General features: G+C 50.0%; 2 protein-coding genes across 2 annotated transcripts in view; one reads left to right on the top strand and one right to left on the bottom strand.

Annotated features, from left to right (window-relative positions):
• The window catches only part of LOC148508066 (uncharacterized), a 251,333-nt gene that overhangs the window by 8,908 nt on the left and 215,108 nt on the right, over positions 1 to 27,317 (bottom strand). The gene's annotated exons all lie outside the window — the stretch shown is intronic.
• Positions 1,616 to 27,317, top strand: LOC148508069 (uncharacterized). Its single transcript, XM_088445212.1, has 8 exons — positions 1,616 to 1,701; positions 15,829 to 15,994; positions 20,968 to 21,046; positions 21,508 to 21,699; positions 22,287 to 22,365; positions 22,478 to 22,575; positions 22,727 to 23,150; positions 25,513 to 27,317. Exons 3-8 carry the CDS (start codon positions 20,969 to 20,971, stop codon positions 26,655 to 26,657), a joined length of 2,016 nt encoding a protein of 671 aa, XP_088301338.1. The 5' UTR covers positions 1,616 to 1,701; positions 15,829 to 15,994; position 20,968; the 3' UTR covers positions 26,658 to 27,317.

Genomic DNA, 27,317 nt, shown 5'->3' with positions numbered 1-27,317 from the left:
ACCATCGGCTGGGAATCGCCTTCCACCCAGGTACTTCTTCCATGGTCCAAAGAGATGGAAATGACTTAGTACCAGGTCAGGGCAGTAGGGAGGATGGTCCAGTACCTCCCAATGGTAGCGCTGTAACAACTCTTGTATGCGGTTAGGTAAGTGGATATTTTTGGCTTCTCATCTTGAACATATATCCTGCCATTATCAAAGGCACCAAACCCAAACCTGTTACCATGACGCTATCACCGTACACCTCAATAAGCTGGTGATGAATTTCAGCTGCTAATGTGCCCTTTATACACAGAAATCTGATCAGACTATGCACCTTAATGTGTAACCATATTTCCGCCAGCCCCGCCTTCTTACAATCCAGACGGTCAGAATACCGTCTTCAGAATCCCGACAGTGAAAATGCTGGCGATTTTCAGTAAGTATTCTAAGGCTAAACCAAACCCATACTACCGCACCCTAACCCTAACCAAACCCCCCTCCACCCGCAGCCTTAGGTTAACCATCGCCTTTGGCACCCGTTCCCTCCCCTCCCGCAGCCTAATCCTAACCACACCCTCCCTCCTCAGCCTTACCCTAATTTCAGCAGCCTTGCCATAACCCTCCCCTTCGGTACCCTAACCCTCCACTCCCGCAACCTAACCCTAAAATTCACCGTTTGAAGTTGTCGGCATTTTGACACGTCCAGATCCTGCAGACGGTATAGGGCGCATCAGGATTCTGACTGTCGGGATACAGACTACTTCTAACACATATATATTATATCTATTATGTGTTATTTCTTTCTGTGACAGTTCATTAGTGTTACTATTACTCTGCATCTGCTGCTGTATAATAACAGGACACCACAGGCTGCTCCTAATATATAATAATAATAATAACAGGACACCACAGGCTGCTCCTCCTGTATGAAAATAATAATAACAGGACACCACAGGCTGCTCCTCCTGTATAATAATAACAGGACACCACAGGCTGCACCACCTGTATAATAATAATAACAGGACACCACAGTCTGCTCCCCCTGTATAATAATAATACCAGGACAACACAAGATGCTTCCCCTGTGTTATAATAATAACCAGACACCACAGTCTGCTCCCACTGTATTATAATAATAACAGATCAACACAGGATGCTCCCCCTGTACAATCATTACAATAACAGGTCACCACAGGCTGCTCTCCCTGTATAATAATAATAATAATAATAATAATAATAATAATAATAAATACCATTACCTGCTCCCAGCCGCTCTCTGCCTCTTCCTGTGATAGAAAAAACGCCCCTATACATAACCACGCCCCGCTCATCTCATCTCTGTGTAGCTATGGCTCCTGCCTGCCCCGCCCCTCTTATCATAGTGACCGCCCTCCTCTCATTCCCCTCAGTGCGGTGATTGGCAGCAGCGAGTAGCCAATCGGGCGCCACAAAGTAGGAAGGACAGGTATTAGTCTTGTGCTGAAACTGTGAGCGGTAGGTTTAGGTGGCTGCTACTTACAAGTACGTAAGTAGCAGCCACCTAAACCTACCGCTCACAGCTTCAGCACTAGACTAATACCTTTATAGTATAATGGTGTCCTCATGCACGGTGACCGACGGCCATATTTTTATAGTCTACCAGTCACAGAGCAGAGGGGGCGGGGCCACAGGGGCTTTAGTTGCCATTTTGTTATAGATATTCCTGATAGCCGGAGCCAGGTAACGTGTCCTGTATATGTTATATTATTATTATAATTATTATAATATAGGGGAGAGGGGACAGTACAGTGATATATGAGGGGGAATAACACAGCTCAAGGCACACACTGATATGGTATATTATTATTATATAGGGGAGAGAGGATCGTACAGTGATCTATGGGGGGAATAACACAGCTCCCAGTACACACTGATATGTGGTATTATTATATAGGGGAGAGGGGACAGTACAGTGATATATGAGGGGGAATAACACAGCTCCCAGCACACACTATGTGGTAATATCATTACATAATGAGGAGGGGTCTGTACAGTGATATATGAGGGGAGAAACACAGCTCCCAGCACACACTGATATGTGGTATTATTATTATATAGGGGGCAGGGGACCGTACAGTGATATATGGGGGGAATAACACAGCTCCCAGCACACACTGATATGTGGTAATATTATTATATAGGGGGGATTGGACTGTATGGTGATATATGAGGGGGAATAATACAGCTCCCAGCACACTCTATGTGGTATTATTATTATATAGGGGGCAGGGGACCGTACAGTGATATATGGGGGGAATAAAACTGCTCCCAGCACACACTGATATGTGGTAATATTATTATATAGGGGGGATTGGACTGTATGGTGATATATGAGGGGGAATAACACATCTCCCAGCACACACTATGTGGTATTATTATTATATATGGGGGAGGGGATCATACTGTGATATATGAGGGGGAATAATACAGCTCCCAGCACACACTGATATGTGGTATTAATATTATATAGGAGAGAGAGGACTGTACAGTGATATATTTTATAGTTAATATAGTTATATTAATACAATTAAATGCTTTTTCTACTTCAGGGTCCATAGGGTATCCACAGGATACCTTGGGGTATAGGTGTGACGTCAGTCATCGGGCACCATAGACTAGAGTTAAGCTTTCAGCCTCCCAGGATGCACTAGGGTCCCCCTCCTATACCCCACCCCCGAGCCAAGGCATCTCAGTTTAGTTCGGTGCCCGGCCGGAGTCGGAGGCACCTGTTAGAGGGGGGCCATGAAGAGCCCCTGAAGTTTTCGTTTTGCAGCTGTGGCTGCACATCTGGAAGTACAGCATGGACAGTCAGTTTTGACGTCCATGCTGTCTTCCCTACACCCCCGCCGGTACCAGTACGCCGGTACCGATCCGGGGATGCTGGTAAGCATCTGGGGTCACAGCGGTGACCCCAGATGCTTCGGACCATGGCCGGATTTAAGGGGGACAAAGGTAAGCAGCAGGGGTCCCGCGGTGGGACCGTGTTGAACATGGTCCAAAAGTCCCCAGGCAGGGGGCTCCCTGGGGACTGGCTGCAGCGTGGAGCCAGGTACTAAACCTGCGCTTCCACTACCCCCCTGGGACAGCAGGACCGCGGCAGAGCGGTAGCGCTGCGGCGTCCCAGGGGTTAAATGCATGCCAGGGGAGCGCGCCTTCCCTGTCTCACAGCCGGCGCCTCCCCCGCTGCACACAGCCCTCTCTGCAACACGCCGACTGGCCCTGTGGCAGCGCTCTTCCCCCAGGCCAGCCTCCTCTCTGCTCCTCGGCGGGCATCTTCAGAACGCATGGTGAACGCTGCTGGAAGTCTGGACGGAGGCATCGTGGTCTGGGTCCCCCCGCATACCTCTCCTCCGCTGTGGTCAGGTCTGTGTATGCAGCGCTGTGTCCTACCAGACTCTGTGTCTGTGTAGTTGATTTATCAGCTCTGTTAGTGCAGGAATTGAGTTTCTTTGCATTGTATGTGACTGTGCTAGCGCTGCTGCCTGTACTTTCCTTTCTGACTGTCAGCCTTATTACTGTCCCTGTTCTTTCTGCTAAAGCCCTTGCGGTGCGGTGCGGTGCTGCAGGGTGGTCTCTCGCCTTCTTAAAAATTGGTGAGAGGGGTCACATACTTTCTACAATCATGTCTGAAAGTGACTTTCTACTTCAGGGTCCATAGGGGTCCACAGGGTGACCTTGGGGTATAGCTGGATCCTCGGGCACCACGGAGTTAAAGCTTTCAGCTGCTCCCAGGATGCACTTGGGTCCAACCTCCCCTATACCCCGCCCCCGAGCCAAAGGCACCTCAGTTTAAGATGGTGCCCGGCCGGAGTCGGGTCACCCTGCGGGGGGGGGGCTGCAGGAGCAGCCCCCTAAAGCTTTTTATTTTAACTTAGTTAAATTTTTTTTACTATAGTTTTTTTCTCCAGAGCGGCAGCGATGGGCTGTCTGTACAGACGCCCACGCTGCCGCTCCTTCTCCCTGCTGGCGCCGCGACGCCAGCACTGAACTGGGGATCTCGGCGGGGGAAGCCAGAGTCTGTACTAGCCGGACTCTGGCTTCCCCCGGGACTGCTGCCGGAAGACGCCGGGGAGATTAAGGTAAGCCGCGCACCGCTGATTAGCAGCGGTGCGCGGATTCCTTGTAAATGCAGTCCCATGCCACCGGTCTAGGGGACAGACCGGGGGCGCTAGCGGTGGCGGCGGGCCCCCCCTCCAGCGGAGGCATACCCCGCCAGACCACTGGGACCACCAGGGTAAATTATGCGGCAAGCGGGATGCCGGCAACCCAGGGGTTAAATATGCTAGCCAGGGGAGGAAGCCTTCCCTGTCTAGCGGCTCCTCCCCTCAGCTCAGCGCGCCTTTCAGCACGTAGTCTGGCGTCGCTGAGCTGCAGATTACTCGGCCACTCCTCCTCTGAGGTCTCCAGCGGCCATTTTCTCTGTGGCAGCGCAGATCTTCAGGGAGCATGCGGACCGGTCCCCCTGTGTACCTCTCCCCCGACAAGGACAGTGTACACAGCACTATAGCCCTCCCAGACACTGAATCTGGGAGGTTGATTGTAGTGGAAAGGTGCAGTGAGTATATCTTCCTGCATGGTATGTGACTTTTGCTAGTGCTGCCTGTCTGTGTCTTTTTTCTACTTACTGTCAGCTTATACCTATCCCTTTCCTTCTCCTACAAGCCCTACAGGTGTGCGGGGGAAGGGTGTTTCTACAGACCTCGCCTATATAAATCACGTATTTGTGAGGTCCATCACATACAGTTGTGTGCTACACAGTACCATATTGTGGGCTGTTGTTCAGCACACTGGTGAGTGCGCACGTTTTCTTCCTAAGTCATGTCTGAGGAGGAGATTGAGCACTCCGGGGCTCCGGTATTGTTCTCCTGCAGGCGTTGTTCTGCAGGAGTGGATAGGGAAGATTTGTCACAGGACGGCCTGTGCGGACGGTGCCAGGCGCTCCCTGGTATGTCTAAACCTCCCATGTCGCAGGAGCCACCATGGGCGATGTTTTCCCAGGTGCTGGTGTCCATCGCGGGCCGTATGTCGGTCCCGACTGCCGCCCCTACTAGGGCGTTGTCTCTGCCTGCCATCCCCCATTCCCCGGGTGTCCCACAATTATTGCAGACTCCCCCGGGGTCTCAGCCTGTTGGTCCCTATGCGGGGTTGCCAATGTATATTCAGTCCACCCCTGTGGCACAGCAGGCTGTGGTGCCGTTTCAGGCTCCTGTGGCAGCTCCTCCACCCTGGGTGGATGCGCTTTCCCACACTGTCCAAGATTTGGCGGCAGCATCTTCGGCTTTTCAGTCGATGTTGCGCAGTGACGTGCCCTCCAGTGCGTCTAAACGCTCAGTCATGGCGCAGGCTGCAGGATGACTCAGTCTTCCATCAATGTGCGGGCTCTGGTTAAGGCGGTGCGGGCCATTCTTCTGATTGAGGATGAGGCACCCGCTCCCAAGTCGAGGTATCCTAGTTTTAAAAAAGCTAAGGTTACTTCTGCAGCGTTCCCCTTCTCTGATCAGTTGACTGATCACATGGCGGTGGCCTGGCAGACACCCAGTAAGCGTTTCCTGCCACAGAAACGCTTGGTGTCCAATTATCCATTCCCGGAAGCGCATTGTAAGAAATGGGAAACTCCGCCTGCAGTCGATTCCCATGTAACACGCCTCATCAGGAGTGCTACTTTGCCATTGCTGTCTATATCCTCGCTGAAGGATCCTACGGACAGGAAGGTGGAGACTTGTCTAAAGTCTATTTATTCTCTCTCAGGGGCTGTAGCCCGGCCGTCCATGGCCATCTCCTGGGTGGCCAAGGCCATTGAGGGGTGGGCCAACGCCTTGGAGGACACGTTTACGGATGAAGCTCCGGACGTCTAGAGGGCGTTGTTAGGACAGATGAGAGATGCCGCCTCCTACATTGGAGAAGCATCGTTGGATGCTAGCTTGTTGACCTCTAGGGTTTCGGCGGCAGCAGTGTCTGCTCGTAGATCCTTGTGGTTGCGGTCTTGGAGAGCAGACGCGGATTCAAAGAAAGGCTTGGAGGCCTTACCTTTTAATGGAGAATTACTATTTGGTCCGGACCTGGACAAAATAGTAGATACCCTGGCAAAATCCAAGTCAGCCTTCCTCCCTTCAGCTACTACACCTGCTAAGGTCCGGAGCTCGGCCTTTCGTTCCTTTCGGGTTCAGGGCAAGGCAAAGGGTCAGTCCTTCCCGAGGCAGTCCGCACCCAAGACCACCTCAAAGCCAAAGAAGCAAGCCTGGAGTGCTAGGCGCCCTTCTTCCAAGCAAGAAGATGAGCCTTCTGCGTGATGGGACGGGCCTCCCTCTGGGGGACCCCAGAGTGGGAGGCCGACTTCTTCAATTCGCCCAGTGCTGGCACAATACCACCACGGATGCCTGGGTGCGAGAAGTGGTCTCCCAGGGGTATGCCCTGTCTTTTTGGCACAGGCCGCCTGGCCAGTTTTTTTGCACAAGTCCTTCTCAGGACAAAACCAAGGCCTTGCAGGTTCAGGAAGCCATAGAGGCCTTGCTGACGGCGGGGGTCATTATACCCGTGCCACAGTCTCAACGTGGGATGGGGTATTACTCTACGCTGTTTCTGGTGCAGAAACCCAATGGCTCTCATCGCCCCATCCTCAATTTGAAGTCCCTGAACAGGTTTCTCAGGGTTCCCAAATTCAGGATGGAAACTTTGCGTTCCATCATTCTGGCGATGGAACCAGGGGACTATATGGTCTCCCTGGATATCCAGGACGCCTACCTCCATGTGCCTATAGCAACATCGCACCAACTGTTTCTGCAGTTTGCTATTCTCCACAACCACTACCAATTCAGGGCTCTACCCTTTGGTCTCTCCACGGCACCAAGGGTATTTACCAAGGTGATGGCGGTCATGGCGGCTCATCTTCGGAGCCAGGGAATACGGTTGCTACCGTATCTAGACGACCTCCTCTTGCTGGCAAGCTCCCCGGAGGTACTGATCCAGCTTCTCTACCTGACGGTCGCTTGTCTACAGGCGCACGGCTGGTTGATCAACTGGAAGAAGTCCTCCCTCATCCCATCACAGCAGATGGTTCATTTGGGGGCCCTGCTGGACTCTCGTCAGCAACGGATTTTTCTGACTCCAGAGAAGGTCTCCTCCTTACAGCTGCGGATTCACAGTTGTCTGAGCAGTGGCAGAGTGTCGGTGCACTCAGCGATGAGAGTTTTGGGGTCCATGGTGTCGGCATTCGACATGGTGGAGTTTGCCCAGTTCCATTCCAGGCCCCTGCAGGGGCTGATTCTTTCGGAATGGAACGGATTGCCACACAGGATCCGCTCTCAGATGCTGGTGTTGTCCTCGGAGGTGCGTCTGTCCCTAGCCTGGTGGCTGCAGACGGCTCATCTCCTAGAGGGGCGCCCCTTTTGGATCCCGGAATGGGTTCTGCTCACAACAGATGCCAGTCTCCGGGGTTGGGGGGCGGTGACAGGCTCCTTGTCACTTCAGGGTCGTTGATCGGCGGAGGAAGCGCTTCCCATCAACATCCTGGAACTACGGGCAGTATACAGAGCCCTGCAGTTGTCCGGCACCGCTCTTCACGGAAGGGCCGTTCAGGTGCAGTCAGACAACGCCACCACGGTGGCGTACATCAATCACCAGGGAGGGACTCGCAGTCGAGCTGCGATGTCGGAGGTGTCCCGCGTCCTGGCTTGGGCGGAGCACTATCTTCCAGCTCTCTCGGCAGTTTTCATCCCAGGAGTCCTCAATTGGGAGGCAGACTTCCTCAGCCGTTACGACGTGCATCCCGGGGAATGGTCGCTTCATCCAGAGGTATTCCAACTACTCGTGGACAAGTGGGGGCTGCCAGAGCTGGACCTGATGGCGTCCCGTCACAATCACAAGCTGCCTGTGTACGGGTCAAGGACAAGGGACGCAGGCGCAAGTCTGATAGACGCGCTGTCGGTGAAATGGCTGTTTCAACTGGCTTACTTGTTCCCTCCGATATCTCTGCTGCCTCGGGTCCTGCACAAGTTCAAACAGGACGGAGGCACACTGATCCTGGTGGCCCCAGCGTGGCCCAGAAGGCCGTGGTACTCCGATCTGCGGAGCCTGTCCATCGACGCTCCGTACCTCCTACCTCAACGGCGGGACCTGTTGTCTCAGGGGCCCTGTCTTCACCCGGATCTGGGTCGACTATCTTTGACGGCGTGGCTCTTGAGACAGCCGTCCTGAGGTCTCGGGGCTTTTCTAGCTCCGTTATTACCACCATGCTGAGGGCGCGCAAGCCTGCTTCCGCGAGGATCTATCACAGAGTGTGGCACACTTTCTTTCAGTGGTGCGAGGCCAGAAACTATGATCCCCAGGTGTTCCGGGTTTCGCGTATTCTGGCTTTCCTTCAGTCGGGTTTGGACTTAGGATTACGTCTTTCTTCGCTGAAGGTGCACGTGTCTGCTCTGTCGGTGTGGTTCCAGCGCAGGATCGCTGCTATGCCGGACGTACACACCTTTTTCCAGGGAGTTTTGAGAATCCAGCCTCCCTTTGTGCCACCTGTGGCCCCGTGGGATTTGGCGGTGGTTCTTCGGGCCTTACAGAGTCCGCTGACTCAAGTGTCTAACTTTTAAAACTGTTTTCCTCTTGGCAATTGCTTCTGCCAGGAGGGTTTCAGATTTGGGGGTGCTTTCTTGTCGTCCCCCTTTTCTGATTTTTCATCAGGACAGAGCGGTGCTTCGCACTCGTCCTGAGTTCCTGCCTAAGGTGGTTTCCAGGTTCCACATTAATCAGGAAATTGTTGTACCAGCCTTTCAGTCGCCTGATCTTTCGGCTGGGGAGGCTTCCTTAGACGTTGTCCGTGCACTCCAGGTTTATGTGGACCGGACTAGTTCTGTGAGGAAGTCGGATTCTTTGTTTATCCTCTTTGGTTTTCACAAGAGGGGTTGGCCTGCCAACAAACAGACTCTAGCCCGTTGGCTTCGTTCTGTTATTATTGAGGCTTATATGCAGGAGGGTTTACCTGTTCCAGCCTCTGTTAAGGCTCATTCCACTCGGTCTGTGGGCCCTTCTTGGGCTGCTAACCGTGGCGCCTCTGCTGTTCAGCTCTGTAAGGCGGCCACCTGGTCTTCCATTCAGACCTTTTTGAGGTTCTATGCGTTTGACACCTTTGCCTCTCAGGATGCATCCTTTGGGCGCCGGGTTCTCCTATCAGCACAGGAGCGTCCCCGCCCTTAGTTGGACTGCTTTGGGACATCCCCAAGGTCACCCTGTGGACCCCTATGGACCCAGAAGTAGAAAACAAGAGATATGGCAAGAACTTACCTTTGTTATCTCTGTTTCTATGAAGTCCATAGGGTCCACAGGGCACCCGCCCTGACGCACCTGGCTTCATATGGGCTCTGTGACTGGTCACCGGTTTTCCGTCTCCCAGTATGGTTCTTGTGTGTTCCAGTCTTCCTTCTCTCTGTTTCGTCTCCTCCTCCTTACCAACTGAGGTGCCTGTGGGGCGGGGTATAGGGGAGGTTGGACCCAAGTGCATCCTGGGAGCAGCTGAAAGCTTTAACTCCGTGGTGCCCGAGGATCCAGGATCCAGCTATACCCCAAGGTCACCCTGTGGACCCTATGGACTTCGTAGAAACAGAGATAACAAAGGTAAGTTCTTACCATATCTCTTGTTTTCCTCTCTGGCTGCAGTGTACTACGTGTAAAGTACCGTTAGCGGAGGGGGAGGGTAGCGCGGAGGGCCTATGCCGACAGTGTTTGTTGTTGGTGCGGCCTATTACGGTTACAGCACCGGTACAGGAGCCGCCCTGGGCTTGTTTCGCTCAGGCGCTTACAACCTTAGTGGGCTAGTTAGCTCCGCAGCCCGCGTTTACGCAGATGGGTTTGTCCCAGCAATCAGTGGTGTCGTCACCCATGCAGGGTTTCCCAAGACAATTGGTGGTACCCCGCAGTCTCCCTATTTCCCCTCTCCCGGTTTCTCAGGAGCCGGCGTGGGTTAACTCCCTGACGAGTTCTGTACAGCAGTTGTCGGATGTGTTGCAAGGGGAGTCTGTGATGCGGCCACATAAACAGCCGGTGGCGTCTCTGTCGGCTCCTTATGAGGATGACGAAGGGACGTCTGATTTCGGGGAGATTCTGGATCTTTCTGATCAGGAACCTCTCCGTACTAAGGAAGCGGACGCTAGGTCCAAGTTGTATATTCCTGGACTTATTTGGGCAGTCCGCACAGCCTTGGTGATTGAGGACGAAGTTCCCCCAGCGGCTAAATCCAAATATGCCTTTTTTAAGGATGTGAAGGGTGACGCCACAGTCTTTTTTCTTTCGGGTCAGTTGGTGGACCATTTAGAGGAGGCGTGGAAACAGCCTGGCAAGTGATACTAGCCACAGAGGCGTCTGGTGGTGGCTTATCCGTTCGCGCATAATTATTTTGCTAAATGGGAGTCCCCTCCACAGGTGGATTCTCATGTGACACGTCTTGTCCGTAGTTCCACATTATCGATGCCATCCATGTCCTCCCTTAAGGATGCTACGGACCGCAAGGTGGAGATCTGCCTGAAGTCCGCTTACTCACTTGCGGGGGGGGCAGCGCGGCCGGCTATGGCCATTTGCTGGGTTGCCAGAGCTATGGAGCGCTGGGCGGATATGTTGGAGGCGTCCTTCGATTCCGACTGTCCGGCTGAGCAGGCGGAGTTGATTGGTAACCTCCGAGATTCGGCCACTTATATAAACGAAGTGGCCTTGGACATTAGTACCCTGGCGTCTCGAATTTCTTCGGCAGCGGTGGCTGCTCGTCGCACCTTATGGTTGCGATCCTGGAAGGCGGACGCTGATTCCAAAAAGGGTTTGGAGGCGTTGTCCTTTAACGGAGAAGTTCTCTTCGGTCCAGATCTGGACAAGATTGTAGCCACACTGGCGGCAGCTAAATCGGCATGTCTCCCATCGGCCGCTGTCCCTTCTGGTTCAGGACCATCATCCTTTCGGTCTTATAGGGCCCAGGGCAGGCCAAAACCACAGTCTTTTCCCCGACAGGCTGGCCCCAAGAAATCGGCCAAGCCCCGGAAGCAGGCCTGGAGTACCAGACGTCCGGCCCCTAAGCCAGATGACAAGCCAGCGGCCTGACGGTCCGGGCCTCCCTTTGGGGGATCCCAAAGTGGGAGGCCGCCTGCTGCAGTTCGCCCGGTGTTGGTCGGTCACCACGACAGACACTTGGGTTTTCGAGGTGGTCTCCCACGGGTATGCCCTCTCCTTCCGGCACAGACCCCCGGCTCGATTTTTCACCACAGGTCTACCATCAGACCGGAACAAGGCCACGGAGCTGCGGAAGGTTTTGCACACTATGCTCCAGGCTGGAGTTATAGTGCCTGTTCCATTCTCCCAGAGGGGCCAGGGTTTCTATTCCAATCTCTTTTTGGTGCAGAAACCCAATGGGTTGTATCGTCCGATTCTCAACCTCAAGGCTCTCAACAAGTCTTTGCGGGTGCCGAAGTTTTGGATGGAGACCCTACGGTCCATCATTCTGGCGCTGGAACCTGGGGACTACATGATGTCATTGGACATACAGGACGCTTACCTGCATGTCCCTATTCTTTTGCAGCATCAACAGTTCCTCAGGTTTGCAATCCGCAGCGACCACTTTCAGTTTCGGGCTTTGGCCTGGCGACAGCACCACGTATGTTCACCAAGGTGATGGCGGTCATGGCGGCTTCTCTGCGGCTGCAGGGAGTCCGCATGTTGCCGTACTTGGACGACCTTCTTTTAGTGGCAGTATCGCCGGAGCTCCTTCTGCGTCACCTGGACCTGACTATTGCCCCACTGCAACGGCACGGCTGGTTGATAAACTGGCAGAAGTCCACTCTAATCCCGTCTCAGAGGATTCTGCACCTCGGAGCCTTATTGGACTCGGTAGAGCAAAGGATCTTTGTGACGGAGGAAAAGATCTCTGCCTTACATTCGAGGGTGCGCAGTTGTCTGCACAGCCGCCGGGTGTCTCTACACTCGGCGATGAAGTTACTGGGCTCCATGGTGTCGGTGTTCGACATGGTGGGCATCAGTTTCACTCCAGACCTCTGCAGCACCTGATCCTGTCCAAATGGAACGGACTGCCTCAGTCTCTAAAATCCCAGACGATGGTGCTCACCCCGGAGGTTCGCCTGTCCCTTGTCTGGTGGTTGCAGACGACCCATCTCAACAGGGGACGTCCGTTCTGGGTACCGAATTGGGTCCTGTTGACAACGGACGCCAGTCTTCGGGGCTGGGGAGCAGTTTCGGGTACGCTTGTTCCAGGGCAGGTGGACTCCGACAGAAGCAGAGCTTCCAATAAACATCTTGGAACTCCGAGCGGTTTTCAATGCTCTCCAGCAGGCACATCGGGTTCTCCAGGGTCGCCCAGTGCAGGTCCAGTCGGACAACGCTACCACCGTGGCCTACATAAACCGGCAAGGAGGAACCCGAAGTCGGGCGGCTCTCGTAGAGGTGTCTCGGATCCTGGTATGGGCGGAGCGCAATCTTCTGGCTATATCAGCTGTCTTCATCCCGGGAGTGCTAAATTGGGAGGCGAACTTTCTCAGTTGCCAAGACGTTCATCCGGGAGAATGGTCCCTGCACCCGGACGTTTTTCAACTGCTGGTGGACAAGTGGGGTCTTCCAGAGATCGACCTCATGGCGTCCCGGCACAACAACAAGTTGCCGGTGTACGGGTCTCGCACAAGAGACGAAAAGGCGTCTCTGGTGGATGCTCTGTCCGTCCGTTGGACGTTCCTGTTCGCTTACCTGTTTCCTCTGGTTTCCCTTCTTCCACGGGTAATCCGGAAATTCAAACAGGAAGGAGGGACGCTCCTGTTGATAGCTCCTGCGTGGCCCAGACGGCACTGGTTCTCAGACCTTCAGGGTCTGTCCGTGGACAGTCCTCTGCGGTTGCCGCTACGACCGGACCTTCTGTCGCAGGGTCCTTGTCCTTCTGTCGCAGGGTCCTTGTCTTCACCCGGACCTGACTCGGCTGTCTTTAACGGCGTGGCTGTTGAGACAGCCATGTTAAGGTCCAGGGGGTTTTCCACCTCTGTAGTGCGTACCATGCTAAGAGCTCGGAAACGTCTTCCGCAAGGATCTACCATCGCGTGTGGCATACGTAGTGGTGTCGACCGAGAGGTTATGCACCGCGGGAGTTTCGTCTGTCTCGGATACTCGCCTTCCTACAAGCAGGACTAGACCATGGGCTTCGCCTTGCTTCTTTGAAGGTGCAGGTTTCGGCCCTGTCTGTCTGGTTTCACCGTAGGATTGCTACAATCCCTGATGTGCGCACCTTTATGCAGGGCGTTCTGCGGATTCAGCCGCCTTTAGTTCCACCTGTTGCGCCTTGGGACTTGACTGTGGTCCTGAGGGCTCTCCAAGGACCGCCGTTTGAACCACTGGGCTCAGTGGATCTTAAATGCCTAACAGCTAAGACTGTTTTCCTTCTGGCCATAGCTTCGGCCTGACGTGTTTCTGATTTAGGGGCTCTTTCTTGTAGACCCCCTTTCTTGATTTTTCATGGGAACAGGGCAGTGTTACGCTCTCGTCCTGAATTTCTTCCCAAAGTTGTTTCCCAGTTTCATGTTAACGAGGAAATCGTTGTTCCGGCCTTTAACTCACCTGGCCTTTCCGTGGGTGAGGCCTCTTTGGATGTTGTGCGGGCCTTAAGGACTTATGTTGACCACACTTCTTCGTTTAGGAAGTCGGACGCCTTGTTTGTCCTCTATGGCTTCCGTAAAAAGGGTTGGTCTGCTTCAAAGCAAACTTTGGCAGCCTGGATCCGTATGGCAATTTCTGAAGCTTATCTTCATGAGGGCCTGCCGGTTCCTCCTTCTGTGAAGGCTCATTCCACTAGGTCTGTGGGTCCTTCGTGGGCAACTCGACGTGGTGCCTCTGCAGTCCAGATCTGCAAGGCTGCTACGTGGTCCTCTGTCCATACCTTCGTGAGGTATTACAGGTTTGACACCTTCGCCTCTCAGGATGCTTCCTTCGGGCGGCGAATTCTCCTTTCAGCACAGGAGCGTCTCCACCCTTAAAGGATACTGCTTTGGGACATCCCCAAGGTATCCTGTGGATACCCTATAGACCCTGAAGTAGAAAATATGAGATATGGTAAGAACTTACCTTTGTTATCTCTATTTCTACGAAGTCCATAGGGTTCCACAGGACTCCCGCCCTGTCGCACCTGTGCTGCAGATGGGCTTTGCTCTGGGCACCGGTTTTTCCATCTCCCTCTGGTGAGAATGTGATTCTTGTGTGTATCCAGATCTTTTTTCTCTCTCTTCCTTCTCCTCCTTCGGCCTATGGCTTGGTACAAAACTGAGATGCCTTGGCTCGGGGGCGGGGTATAGGAGGGGGACCCTAGTGCATCCTGGGAGGCTGAAAGCTTAACTCTATGGTGCCCGATGACTGACGTCACACCTATACCCCAAGGTATCCTGTGGAACCCTATGGACTTCGTAGAAATAGAGATAACAAAGGTAAGTTCTTACCATATCTCATATTTTAATCTATGTTGATGATATTGCAAATAATATTAAAGGGAAAGTATGCCTTTTTGCAGATGACACAAAAGTATGCAACAGGGTAGACACACCAGGAGGGGTAAAACAAATGACTGAGGATCTGGGTAGACTAGAGAAATGAGCAAGAACATGGCAACTACAGTTTAATGTTAAAAAATGCAAAATCATGCACTTGGGTCCCAATAACCTAAAGGCTAAATATAGTATCAAGGACTCTATATTGGAAAATACAGAGGAAGAAAGGGATTTAGGAGTCACCATTTCAGAAAATTTGAAGACAGGCAAGCAATGCACCAAAGCAATGAGGAAGGCAAGTCAGATGCTTGGTTGCATAGGGAGAGGAATCAGTAGCAGGAAAGAAGTGATAATGCCACTGTATAGGTCCTTGGTACGGCCTCATCTAGAATACTGTGTTCAGTTCTGGAGGCCATATCTCCAGTATTATATAGAGACATTAGAGTCGGTACAAAGAAGGGCAATTAAATTGGTGCATGGCCTAGAGCACAGAACTTACCTATAAAGACTAAAAGATCTTAATATGTATAGTTTGGAACAGAGAAGGGAAAGGGGGGACATGTTAGAAACTTTCAAATACATGAAGGGTTTTAACAAGGGACAGGAGGGAAGCATTCTTCAAAGGAAGAGATGTACAAGAACACGAGGACATGCACTGAAACTGGAGGGAGGTAGGGTCAGAGGAAATTTGAGGAAAAATTACTTCACAGAAAGTGTAGTGGATAAGTGGAATAGCCTCCCATCAGAGGTGGTTGGAGCTAAAACAGTGGAACAATTTAAACACGCTTGGGTTAGGCATAAGGATATCCATGAGAGACGTAAGGAGTAAATAGGGTTGAAGTTGCCCAAAAGATACATGAAAAGGGGCAGACTAGATGGGCCAAGTGCCGTCAAATTCTATGTTTCTAAGTTAGATCACTGTGTTAAAATTGTATTAACAATAAATTGTGTCTCTTAGTCAAATTGAAATTTTATTTTTCCTGGTACAACAAGGATTTGGGAATAAATAGGTTGGTAAAGTGGACACAGGCACCAGATTTTGTCACTTTAAATAAGAAGCTGTAGTTTTGCAAGGGTTAAATCGCCTTGGTCAACAAATTTCACACTTGGAACCCACAGAAAGTGCTCACTTACATTTGGCCCATTTGCCTTGACCAACAAATAGGGTGGAAAAGCGGACACAGGCAGGGAGACATGTAAAATATTATATATTATAAAATATTATACAAAGTGATCACCTGAATAAACAGACTAATTTGGGTGGAGCATAATTGACCTTCTCATTGCTGTCTTCCCCAATACACAGGGTTACTCAGCAGTGAAGAAGAAATCCGGTGAGTGTATCAGAAGGACTGAGCAGGCCCCAGAGCCCCATCACGGTGCCTCCACCTCACTTACTGATACATGAGAGACACAATAACCAGAAGATCCTGGAACTCACCAACAAGATCATTCATCTGCTGACTGGAGAGGTAACTGCTGGGAATGAGATATTGGGCCTCATTCAGCAAGGAACACAAGTACTAATTCGCATGCAGCCGGCCGATTGTTGCGTTCTACGCATGCGTATACACAGACCCATCCAGCATTGAGTGACAGGAAGTGCTGTTTGTGGGTGGTGACGCCGTTACGGGTGCGTGCATAAATAAGCCCCTGTGACGGTATACGCAGTTTGAGCACTAGATGCACAGATGAAGCTTAGCATTTTCTGAGTGAGGTCTGGTCAACCACTATTGTATGTATGTGTCCGATGGTTCTCGATGTTTTAGCTGTCTTTCAAGGTATTGTGGATGTAAGTAAAGGTAAGGGGGCAGCATTATGTAGTGCTGGGTATCTGCATTTTGTGATGCGGTGGCATTGCGATTGCATTCATTTGCATAATTTGGCAGCGGCCGTGTGCATGCATTTGCAGACTTGCAATCTGTGCTGAATCTGGCCCATCATATAGTAACACCAGGGGATGTGTCTCGGTGATGCAGTGATCGCAAGTATGCGCTATAGCGCATATTTTACCTGGTATTAAGGCCTGGGGACTCACTTTTAAAAAAGAGCCGGGTCCCTCGGAATGTGCTGTGCCGTTGCCAGGGATTGGCCGCAGCACAGCGTGTCTCCGGTGACACGGCCCAGCCTCCCTGCACGCATCGCTAAAAGCACCACTGTCAGTCGAGTAGGCGCCGGTCGTGAGCCAATTGGAGCTCGCAGACCGGCAGCCAATCAGCAGCGGATAATCCCTGGCTGAGAGATGAATTTGGGCCTTATTGAGCACTTGATCAGAGAGATTGCTTATTATTTATTTCTGTTCATCTCTTCGGTGGTGGCACATCTTCCTTCCACTATGTATCTTTTCTCCAGTATCTTCCTTCCACTATGTATCTTCTCTCCAGTATTTTCCTTCCACTATGTATCTTCTCTGCAGTATCTTCCTTCCACTAGGTATCTTCTCTCCAGTATCTTCCTTCCACTATGTATCTTTTCTCCAGTATCTTCCTTCCACTATGTATCTTCTCTCCAGTATCTTCCTTCCACTATGTATCTTCTCTGCAGTATCTTCCTTCCACTAGGTATCTTCTCTCCAGTATCTTCCTTCTACTATGTATCTTCTCTCCATGGGAGCGATGTGGGCGTATCATGGGAGCACTGTGGGCATGTTATGGGAGTGTTGTTGGCGTGTGACTGAGGTGTATGCGTACATAGACACTCAATCGCTCAAATTGGAGATGATAATCTGCTACACCATAGGGCTGGTGCAACCAATGGCGGCGTCTAAAGATGCAACAGGCAGTATTACAGCGCCTATGGATGGTCATACTGGGTGTCTCAGTCCTGGCTCTTTCGGACGCACAGATATATACCAGGGAAGGGCTTTGTAGCACCTATTTGCATACAGTCACATACGGGCGAGTGCCGATAGACCAGCTGTGGGCTCTTCTTTGCCCAACTCTGAATCGGCCCCATTGTCTCCATAGTGAAAAAATCATTATTGTCTCAGATCTCTATTTTGTTCTATCCAAAATAGTTTTTTTCAGAGCGGTCCAGGTCCCGTCTGTGTTCCTCATAGCTGCTCTGAGCCATCCAGGTCCTGTCTGTGTTCAACTCAGCTGCTATGAGCGATCCAGGTCCTGTCTGTGTTCCTCACAGCTGCTATGAGCGATCCAGGTCCCTTATGTGTTCCTCACAGCCGTTCTGAGCGATCCAGGTCCTGTCTGTGTTCCTCACCACCACTCTGAGCGATCCAGGTCCCGTCTGTGTCCCTTGCAGCTGCTCTGAGCGATCCAGGTCCCGCCTCTGTTCCTCACAGCTGCTCTGAGCGATCCAGGTCCCGTCTGTGTTCCTCACAGCTGCTCTGAGCAATCCAGGTCCCGTCTGTGTTCCTCACAGCTGCTCTGAGCGATCCAGGTCCTGTATGTGTTCCTCACAGCCGTTCTGAGCGATCCAGGTCCTGTCTGTGTTCCACACCACCACTCTGAGCAATCCAGATTCCGTCTGTGTTCCTCAAAGCTGCTCTGAGCGATCCAGGTCCCGTCTGTGTTCCTCACAGCCGCTCTGAGCGATCTAGATCCCGTCTGTTTTCCTCACAGCTGCTCTGAGCGATCCAGGTCCCGTCCGTGTTCATCAACTCTGAATTGGCCCCATTGTCTCTGTAGTGAAAAAATCATTATTTTCTCTCTGAGATCTCCATTTTGTTCTATTCAGAATAGTTTTTTTCAGAGCGGTCCAGGTCCCGTCTGTGTTCCTCACAGCTGCTCTGAGTGATCCAGGTGCCGTCAGTGTTCCTCGCAGCTGCTCTGAGCGATCCAGGTCCTGTCTGTTTTCCTCACAGCAGCTCTGAGCGATCCAGGTCCTGTCTGTTTTCCTCACAGCAGCTCTGAGTGATCCAGGTCCTGTCTGTGTTCCTCACAGTTGCTCTGAGCAATCCAGGTCCCGTCTGTGTTCCTCACAGATGCTCTGAGCGATCCAGGTCCTGTCTGTTTTCCTCACAGCAGCTCTGAGCGATCCAGGTCCTGTCTGTTTTCCTCACAGCAGCTCTGAGTGATCCAGGTCCTGTCTGTGTTCCTCACAGTTGCTCTGAGCAATCCAGGTCCCGTCTGTGTTCCTCACAGATGCTCTGAGTGATCCAGGTCCCGTCTATGATCCTCGCAGCTGCTCCATTGTATCTGTAGTGAAAAAATCATTATTTTCTCTCTGAGATCTCCATTTTGTTCTATTCAGAATAGTTTTTTTCAGAGCGGTCCAGGTCCCGTCTGTGTTCCTCACAGCTGCTCTGAGTGATCCAGGTGCCGTCAGTGTTCCTCGCAGCTGCTCTGAGCGATCCAGGTCCTGTCTGTTTTCCTCACAGCAGCTCTGAGCGATCCAGGTCCTGTCTGTTTTCCTCACAGCAGCTCTGAGTGATCCAGGTCCTGTCTGTGTTCCTCACAGTTGCTCTGAGCAATCCAGGTCCCGTCTGTGTTCCTCACAGATGCTCTGAGTGATCCAGGTCCCGTCTATGATCCTCGCAGCTGCTCTGAGCGATCCAGGTCCCGTCTGTGTTCCTTGCAGCTGCTCTGAGTGATCCAGGTCCCGTCTGTGTTCCTTACAGCTGCTCTGAGCGATCCCGGTCCCGCCTGTGTTCCTCACAGCTGCTCTGAGTGATCCAGGTCCCGTCTATGATCCTCGCAGCTGTTCTGAGCGATCCAGGTCTTATCTGTGTTCCTCGCAACTGCTCTGAGCGATCCAGGTCCCGTCTGTGTTCCTTACAGCTGCTCTGAGCGATCCCGGTCCCGTCTGGGTTCCTTACAGCTGCTCTGAGTGATCCAGGTCCTGTCTGTGTTCCTCACAGCTGCTCTGAGCGATCCAGGTCTCGTCTGTGTTCCTCGTAGCTGATATTGAGTGATCCAGGTACTGTCTGTGTTCCTCGCAGCTGTTCTGAGCAATCCAGGTCTTATCTGTGTTCCTCGCAACTGCTCTGAGAGATCCAGGTCCCGTCTGTGTTCCTTACAGCTGCTCTGAGTGATCCAGGTCCTGTCTGTGTTCCTCACAGCTGCTCTGAGCGATCCAGATCCCGTCTGTGTTCCTCGCAGCTGCTCTAAGTGATCTAGGTCCCGTCTGTGTTTTTCACCGCCGTTTTGAGCGATCAAGATCCCGTCTGTGTTTTTCACCGCCGTTTTGAGCGATCAAGATCCCGTCTGTTTTCCACACAGCTGCTCTGAGCGATGGAGTAATGTGTCTTATATATCTGCGAATAATTATAACTTATCGGTGATACCCCAGGAGAGAGTTATGGGGGATTTCAGGAATCACTCCCAGAGCTTGTGACAAAACCTCAGCAATGTCCCATTCTGATTATGTATGTATTTATGCTTGGATGTTATTTCTATGTATGTAATATGTATGTCTCTAGGAAATAGAGTGAATAGTGTCATTTGTGTAATTTATATTATATGTAATTGTGGGGTTTGACATTGTCCGTTTCTACGTTGCAATAAAAACAGAAAGCACCCGTTTCTGTCCCATTGTTATGTAAGTGGATACTTGTAATGACAGCTGTGGAGTCAGGAGCATAGTGAAATATAAATTGTTGATGAAACAAAAACATAGTGCAGGCAATGCAGAGAAGCCAGGAGTGATACATGAACCGGACTGGAACTGGTAGTAAACAGAAACTTGAAGATCAGCAAAACTGGATACAAACAAGAACCATATGCTGCAGAGTGGTTGAGTCAGAGTCACATGCAGCAATAGGAGGGACAGCTTGCAGAGGCCCAGCTGGCTTTAGCTGCACATAATATGGGCTGGAGATATACAGACTGGATACAAGCAAAGGCGAAAAGCTGCAGAGTAGATGAGACAGACTCACAGACAGCAGTGGAATTGCAGTTTGCAGAAGTCCAGTATACAGGAGATCGGGTGCAGGTCGTGTAATACAATCCAGGAACACAATCAATGACCAGCAGGGTACATGGTGAGGGGCAGGAATTAATATTCTGTGAGGCAGGAGCAGGTGATAAACAGGGGAGTGATATTAACTGCTTGTTAGGAGACACTGTCAGAATACACCAGCAACACCTCTGGTGACACAGAGGTACTGCAGGCCAGATTAAAAATAAAGGACAGTGTCCTAACACCAATGTAACTTATTTCTAGTGGTGCAAAGAGCATCTGATATGTGTCTGGCAGGTATAAGACCCCCGGCCAGGTGAGGAGCATTGGTGTAACCTTATGCAGTACAGCATTGTGTGACGGCCTCTGAGGAGCCTTACGGGGCTGGGTCACAGGAACCTCTGACAGACACTGACCAGGGCTCTATGGCTGGGGGGAAAGGGGAGACTTCCTGGTCACTCAGTGTTATATGTCTTCTCTGTGATGTGTACTATATTTATTCTATTTATTCCTAGACAGTCCTGCTGTGAGGAACCAGATTCTTTATTACTATTTATCACACATTCTATATTCTCTCTGATTCACTAAGGATGGAAAAGGACAAGAGTCACAGGACTGAGAGGATCTTACATCTCACCCTGGAGATCATCTACGTGCTGACTGGGGAGGTGAGAGGGTCTGGGAGTGTCACAGTGACATCACTTATATCTATAGTAATAATACAGGGACATGACTGGGAGGTGAGAGGGTCTGGGAGTGTCACCGTGACATCACTTATATCTATAGTAATAATACAGGGATATGACTGGGGAGGTGAGGGGATCTGGGAGTATCAAAGTGATCACTTATATCTATCGTAATAGCCAAGTAGCAAGTAAGATATAGTATAAGTCCCACAGTCGGGATTTAGTGCTTTGCTTGCAGTATGTTCTTGATTTTTGTCACTGACACAAATATGTCAGATCTGCATACTATATACTCTACATTTTCCTATATATTGGAGTTTGTTACAAGAATTGATATTGTGAAATAGTCTTCTTGTATATTATGCAAAGTTATCACCTGAATAAACACCCACATTTAGGTGGAGTTTAATTAACCTTTTCATTGATGTCTCCCCAATACTTAGGATTACACTGTAGTGAAGAAGACATCCGGTGAGTGTGATACACCCAGCAGCCATCCACGTGTGTCAGGAGGACTGGGCAGGACCCAAAGTCCCATCACGATGCCTCCACCTCACTCACTGATACATGGGAGACACAATGACCAGAAGATCCTGGAACTCACCAACAAGATCATTCAGCTGCTGACTGGAGAGGTGACTGCTGGGAATGGGACATTATACAATAACACCAGGGGATGTGTCTGGGTGATGACTGGAGAGATGACTGCTGGGAATGGGACCATTATACAGTAACATCAGAGGATGTGTCTGGGTGATGACTGGAGAGGTGACTGCTGGGAATGGGACATTATACAGTAACATCAGAGGATGTGTCTGGGTGATGACTGGAGAGGTGACTGCTGGGAATGGGACATTATACAGTAACATCAGGGGATGTGTCTGGGTGATGACAGGAGAGGTGACTGCTGGGAATGGGACATTATACAGTAACACCAGGGGATGTGTCTGGGTGATGACTGGAGAGGTGACTGCTGGGAATGGGACATTATACAGTAACACCAGGGGATGTGCCTGGGTGATGACTGGAGAGGTGACTGCTGGGAATGGGACATTATACAGTAACACCAGGGGATGTGTCTGGGTGATGACTGGAGAGGTGACTGCTGGGAATGGGACATTATACAGTAACATCAGGGGATGTGTCTGGGTGATGACTGTATCATTGTGTGTGTCAGGTTCCTATAAGGTGTCAGCATGTCACTGTCTATGTCTCCATGCAGGAGGGGGAGTATAAATCAGAACACAGTGGTCTGTGCAAGGACGTGATGATGGAGAATCACTGGCCCCTCACATCACTGGGTAAGAAGAGACTGTCATTTATTGTAGAGTAGGTATGGGGGCTCCCTATATACACACGTCACCTGATGACCACATATATACAATGTACTCAGTCACTGTGTGTCTCCTGCAGATGGACCCAGTAACAGATATACCCAAGAGAGATGTTCCCGTTCTCATTATTCACAGAATTGTACAGAGGAGAATCACAGGATCCCACAGAAGTATCAGGTAAATGGGATTTATTGTCTCACCAATATACCAAAGTGACTGTTACTATATTATCTGTACAGAAGCTGTGTGTGTCTTATACACTGATAGTATACTGTGTAATCTCAAGTAATGAGATCAGACATTATGCAATTTTTTCTGATTTAATTAGGATGATGATCTGACTAATATTAACAGTAATCATATAGAGGAAGAAGAAGAGATATATGTGACTGATAACAAGGCAGAAGATACAGAGGGAGAAGAAGAGACATATGTGACTGATAACAAGGCAGAAGATATAGAGGGAGAAGAAGAGACGTATGTGACTGATAACAAGGCAGAAGATATAGAGGGAGAAAAAGAGACATATGTGACTGAAGATGTAGAGGGAGAAGAAGAGACGTATGTGACTGATATAAACTCAGAAGATGTAGAGAGAGAAGAAGAAACATATGTGAATGATATGAAGGCAGAAGATATAGAAGGAGAAGAAGAGACGTATGTGACTGATATGAAGAAAGACAATATAGAGGGAGAAGAAGATATGGATCAGCAGTGTAAGGAGGAGGAAATCCCTATAGATATCAGTACAGGTGAGTAATAAACACTTATTACACAGTTACATATTCTACTTGCTCATTCACTGCTACATTCTCTTATCTTACACCCTCCTTTGTCAGTACAAACTAATGAGACAAATGTATAAGTCCAGTAGGGGAGTCAGGAGCCATCAGCCCCTATTATACTCCTGCTCTCCTCCTAACACCATGTCACTGAGTGTTTCCAGACCAGAGATCTGACCAGTCTCCTCCCAACACTCTCTGGTGTATCTCATACATCAGGAGCCATCAGCCTCTATTATACTCCTCTCCCCCTCACATCATGTCACTGTGTGTTACCAGCCCAAATATGCTGTATAGTACACATCAGAACACACATATCACACCAACGAACTCGACCTTCTCACACACACGTCGATCTATAACCACACACCCGTCTTTGCACAGTGGCTCCATCCAGCCTCTGTGCTTGGATTCTCTGTACTGTTGTGCTTTATCTGCTGACTTGTCTCTCTATCCTGCTCTGCCCTTCTGCTGTCTCCCTCTTTTTACTATTACTCATCTCTGCCGTGCGACATATCCCTACCCTGTCCTGCCTCCCCCGCTCTTTGCACCATTCCCCTACCCTGTCTTACTGCCTCCCCCACACAGTGCCCTGCTGCCTCCCCCACTTTGCACCCTGCGCCATTTCTTCACTCTGTTGTGCTGTTTCCCCCGCTCTGTGCCCTGCGACATTCCCTTACCCTGTCCTGCTGCCTCCCCCACTCTGTGCTTTGCAACATTCCCCTACCCTGTCCTGCTGCCTCCCCCGCTCTGTGTCCTGCACCATTCCACAACCCTGTCCTGCTGCCTCCCCTTCTCTGCCCTGCACCATTCCCCTACCCTGTCCTGCCGCCTCCCCCGCTCTGTGCCCTGCACCATTCCCCTACCCTGTCCTGCTGCCTTCCCTGCTCTGTGCCCTGCACCATTCCCCTACCCTGTCCTGCTGTCTCCGTTGATCTGTGCCCTGCACCATTCCCCTACCCTGTCCTGCTGCCTCCCCCGCTCTGTGCCCTGCACCATTCCCCTACCCTGTCCTGCTGCCTCCCCCACTCTGTGCCCTGCAACATTCCCCTACCCTGTCCTGCTGCCTCCCCCGCTCTGTGCCCTGCACCATTCCCCTACCCTGTCCTGCTGCCTCCCCCACTCTGTGCCCTGCAACATTCCCCTACCCTGTCCTGCTGCCTCCCCCGCTCTGTGCCCTGCACCATTCCTCTACCCTGTCCTGCTGCCTCCCCCACTCTGTGCCCTGCACCATTCCCCTACCCTGTACTGCTGCCTCCCCTTCTCTGCCCTGCACCATTCCCCTACCCTGTCCTACTGCCTCCCCCACTTTGTGCCCTGCACCATTCCCCTACCCTGTCCTGCTGCCTCCCCCACTCTGTGCCCTGCACCATTCCCCTAACCTGTCCTGCTGCCTCCCCTGCTCTGTACCCTGCACCATTCCCCTACCCTGTCCTGCTGCCTCCCCCGCTCTGTGTCGCCATCATTTTGTGTTGCTCTGTCCTATCGCTCTCCTTCCCTCTCAGCGTTTATATACAGTGACTCATTACCTTAAGTTAGTAGCATGACTCTGGTGGGCCTACTCTCCCTGAGGATGACAAGAGGAACATATAGTGGCTGCTTTTGCTACATATATACCCACCTGGAGAACTTTGTGTAGTGTGGACGCAGTTGGTAATTAGCCCACAAGTTTCCCGTGTGTATGTGTGAGGGAGGTCTAGATGGGTATTGTGGTTCACCAACGTCACTGGCTAATGAGGATTCCTGCTCTGTGATGATGGCTAGGGAACGTTACCCAGCAAAGTCTGCAGTTGGGGGGAAATATACATTGGTGATGTGCCAGCTGCCTGTCCCTGTGGCTGGGTCTATGACATGTGCTGGTAATGTGCTTGTGCCATTTTATGCCAATATTTTATCTATTTATCTATAGTCTTATTTGTAGTTTGTGCATTTGTAATTGTAATAATTGTTCATAGTTTGCACCTGCAAAACTAAACATCTTCATTTATAATAGTTACACAGTGGTGTAGTGGTTAGCATTGCTATCTCTTCACACTAAAGTCATGTTTGATTCCAAACCAAGGGGCTATCCGTGTTGAGTTTGTATGTGTTTCCTCCAACCCTCCAAAATCATACTAGTAGGTTGATTGGCTTCTGACACAAATTAACCTTAGTGTGTATGTGTATCAGTGTGGTATGGAATATAGATTGTAAGCTCCACTGGGGCAGGGACTGATGTGAATGACTAAATATTCTTTGTTAAGTGCTTCTCAGTATGTCTGTGCTATATAAAGTGCTTCTCAGTATGTCTGTGCTATATAATGTGCTGTGAATAATAATAATACATTTACAGATGGACACACAAGCAGGAATGCCTTGGAGGGAGATCTCATCTTGTCTACAGATATTAAAATAGAAGATAACAGCACACAGGAATCTCCAGGAGACAGATCTGTTACACTAAATATACATCCAGTACCTCACAGTGCAGATACATCATCTAATCCATCTAATTGTGACCAATGTACTCCTGATACCTCAGCTTTTGTTACACATAGTGCGGCTTATACACCTATTAAATTATTTCCATGTTCTGAGTGTGGGAAATCTTTTTCTCATAAGTCAGCTCTTATTAGACATAAGAGAATTCACACAGGTAAGAAAGCATTTCCATGCTCTGATTGTGGGAAATGTTTTACAAACAAATCACATTTTGTTACACATCAGAGAAGTCACACAGGTGAGAAGCCATTTCCATGCTCTGAGTGTGGGAAATGTTTTTCATGTAAATCGCATCTTGTTTCACATCAGAGACAGCATACAGGTGAGAGGCCATTTCCATGTTCTGTGTGCGGGGAATGTTTTAGAAACCAATCACATCTTGTTACACATAAGAGATGTCACACAGGAGAGAAGCAATTTCCATGTTCTGAGTGTGGGAAATGTTTTACACAGAAATCAGGTCTTGTTACACATCAGAGAAGTCACACAGGTGAGAAGCCATTTCCATGTTCTGAGTGTGGGAAATGTTTTACACAGAAATCAGGTCTTGTTACACATCAGAGAAGTCACACAGGTGAGAAGCCATTTCCATGCTCTGAGTGTGGGAGATGTTTTTCATTCAAATCGCATCTTGTTGCACATTACAGATGTCACACAGGCGAGAAGCCATTTCCCTGTTCTCAGTGTGGGAAATGTTTTTCACATAAGTCAGCTCTTATTATACATGAGAGACGTCACACAGGTGAGAAACCATTTCCATGTTCTGCGTGTGGGAAATGTTTTAGAAACCAATCACATCTTGTTACACATCAGAGATGTCACACAGGTGAGAGGCCATTTCCATGTTCTGAGTGTGGGAAATGTTTTACACAGAAATCAGGTCTTGTTAGACATCAGAGACGTCACACAGGTGAGAAGCCATTTCCATGTTCTGTGTGTGGGAAATGTTTTAGATATACAGCATCTCTTGTTACACATCAAAAAAATCACAGTTGAGAAACCATTTCCATGCTCTGAGTGTGGGAAATGTTTTCACATAAATCAAAACTTCTTAGACATCAGATGTCACACCAGAGAAAAGCATTTCTATGAGCTAATACAAAACACGGCTGTAGCAACACTTCAGTCACATATTTTAAGTTATCCATCTGAAGATATTTGGGATGTGTGTAATTAATATAAAAAGAGGATGGATGTACAGCACTAGGGAAATCTAAACAACAATAAATAATTAATATAGGCTTGATAAAGATGCATTAAAATAAATGTATAGTATATAATATGAACACTCCAGGGGAGTTGTCTGATTTCGTCAGCTATGCCGTCAGGAGGTGATCTGGATGTTCTAACTGAATTCGCTCCACCCAAATGGTTTAAACTAATCATTCAAACTCCTCACTATCACCTGATATCTCTGTCCAGATAGGCAACATCCTTTCACTTAGTCCTACCTACCACCAACATACTTGTTATTCTCTGTATAACTCCTCTTAGTGTAATTTTCTACCCTTGTATTTATCCATATGTGTTTATGTGTATATATATATATATAATGTGTGTGTGTGTGTGTGTGTGTATATATATATATATATATATATCTACGAACATTCTGCCATCTTCTGGTTTCTAAAATTAAAAATGTGGACTTGTCAGTCT

Source organism: Taudactylus pleione, unplaced genomic scaffold, assembly GCF_031769625.1.
Source record: "Taudactylus pleione unplaced genomic scaffold, aTauple2 ptg000377l, whole genome shotgun sequence".
NCBI classification, from domain to species: domain Eukaryota; kingdom Metazoa; phylum Chordata; class Amphibia; order Anura; family Myobatrachidae; genus Taudactylus; species Taudactylus pleione.
Note: the sequence above shows the minus strand (reverse complement) of the source record. Positions and strands in the feature narration are given on the sequence as shown.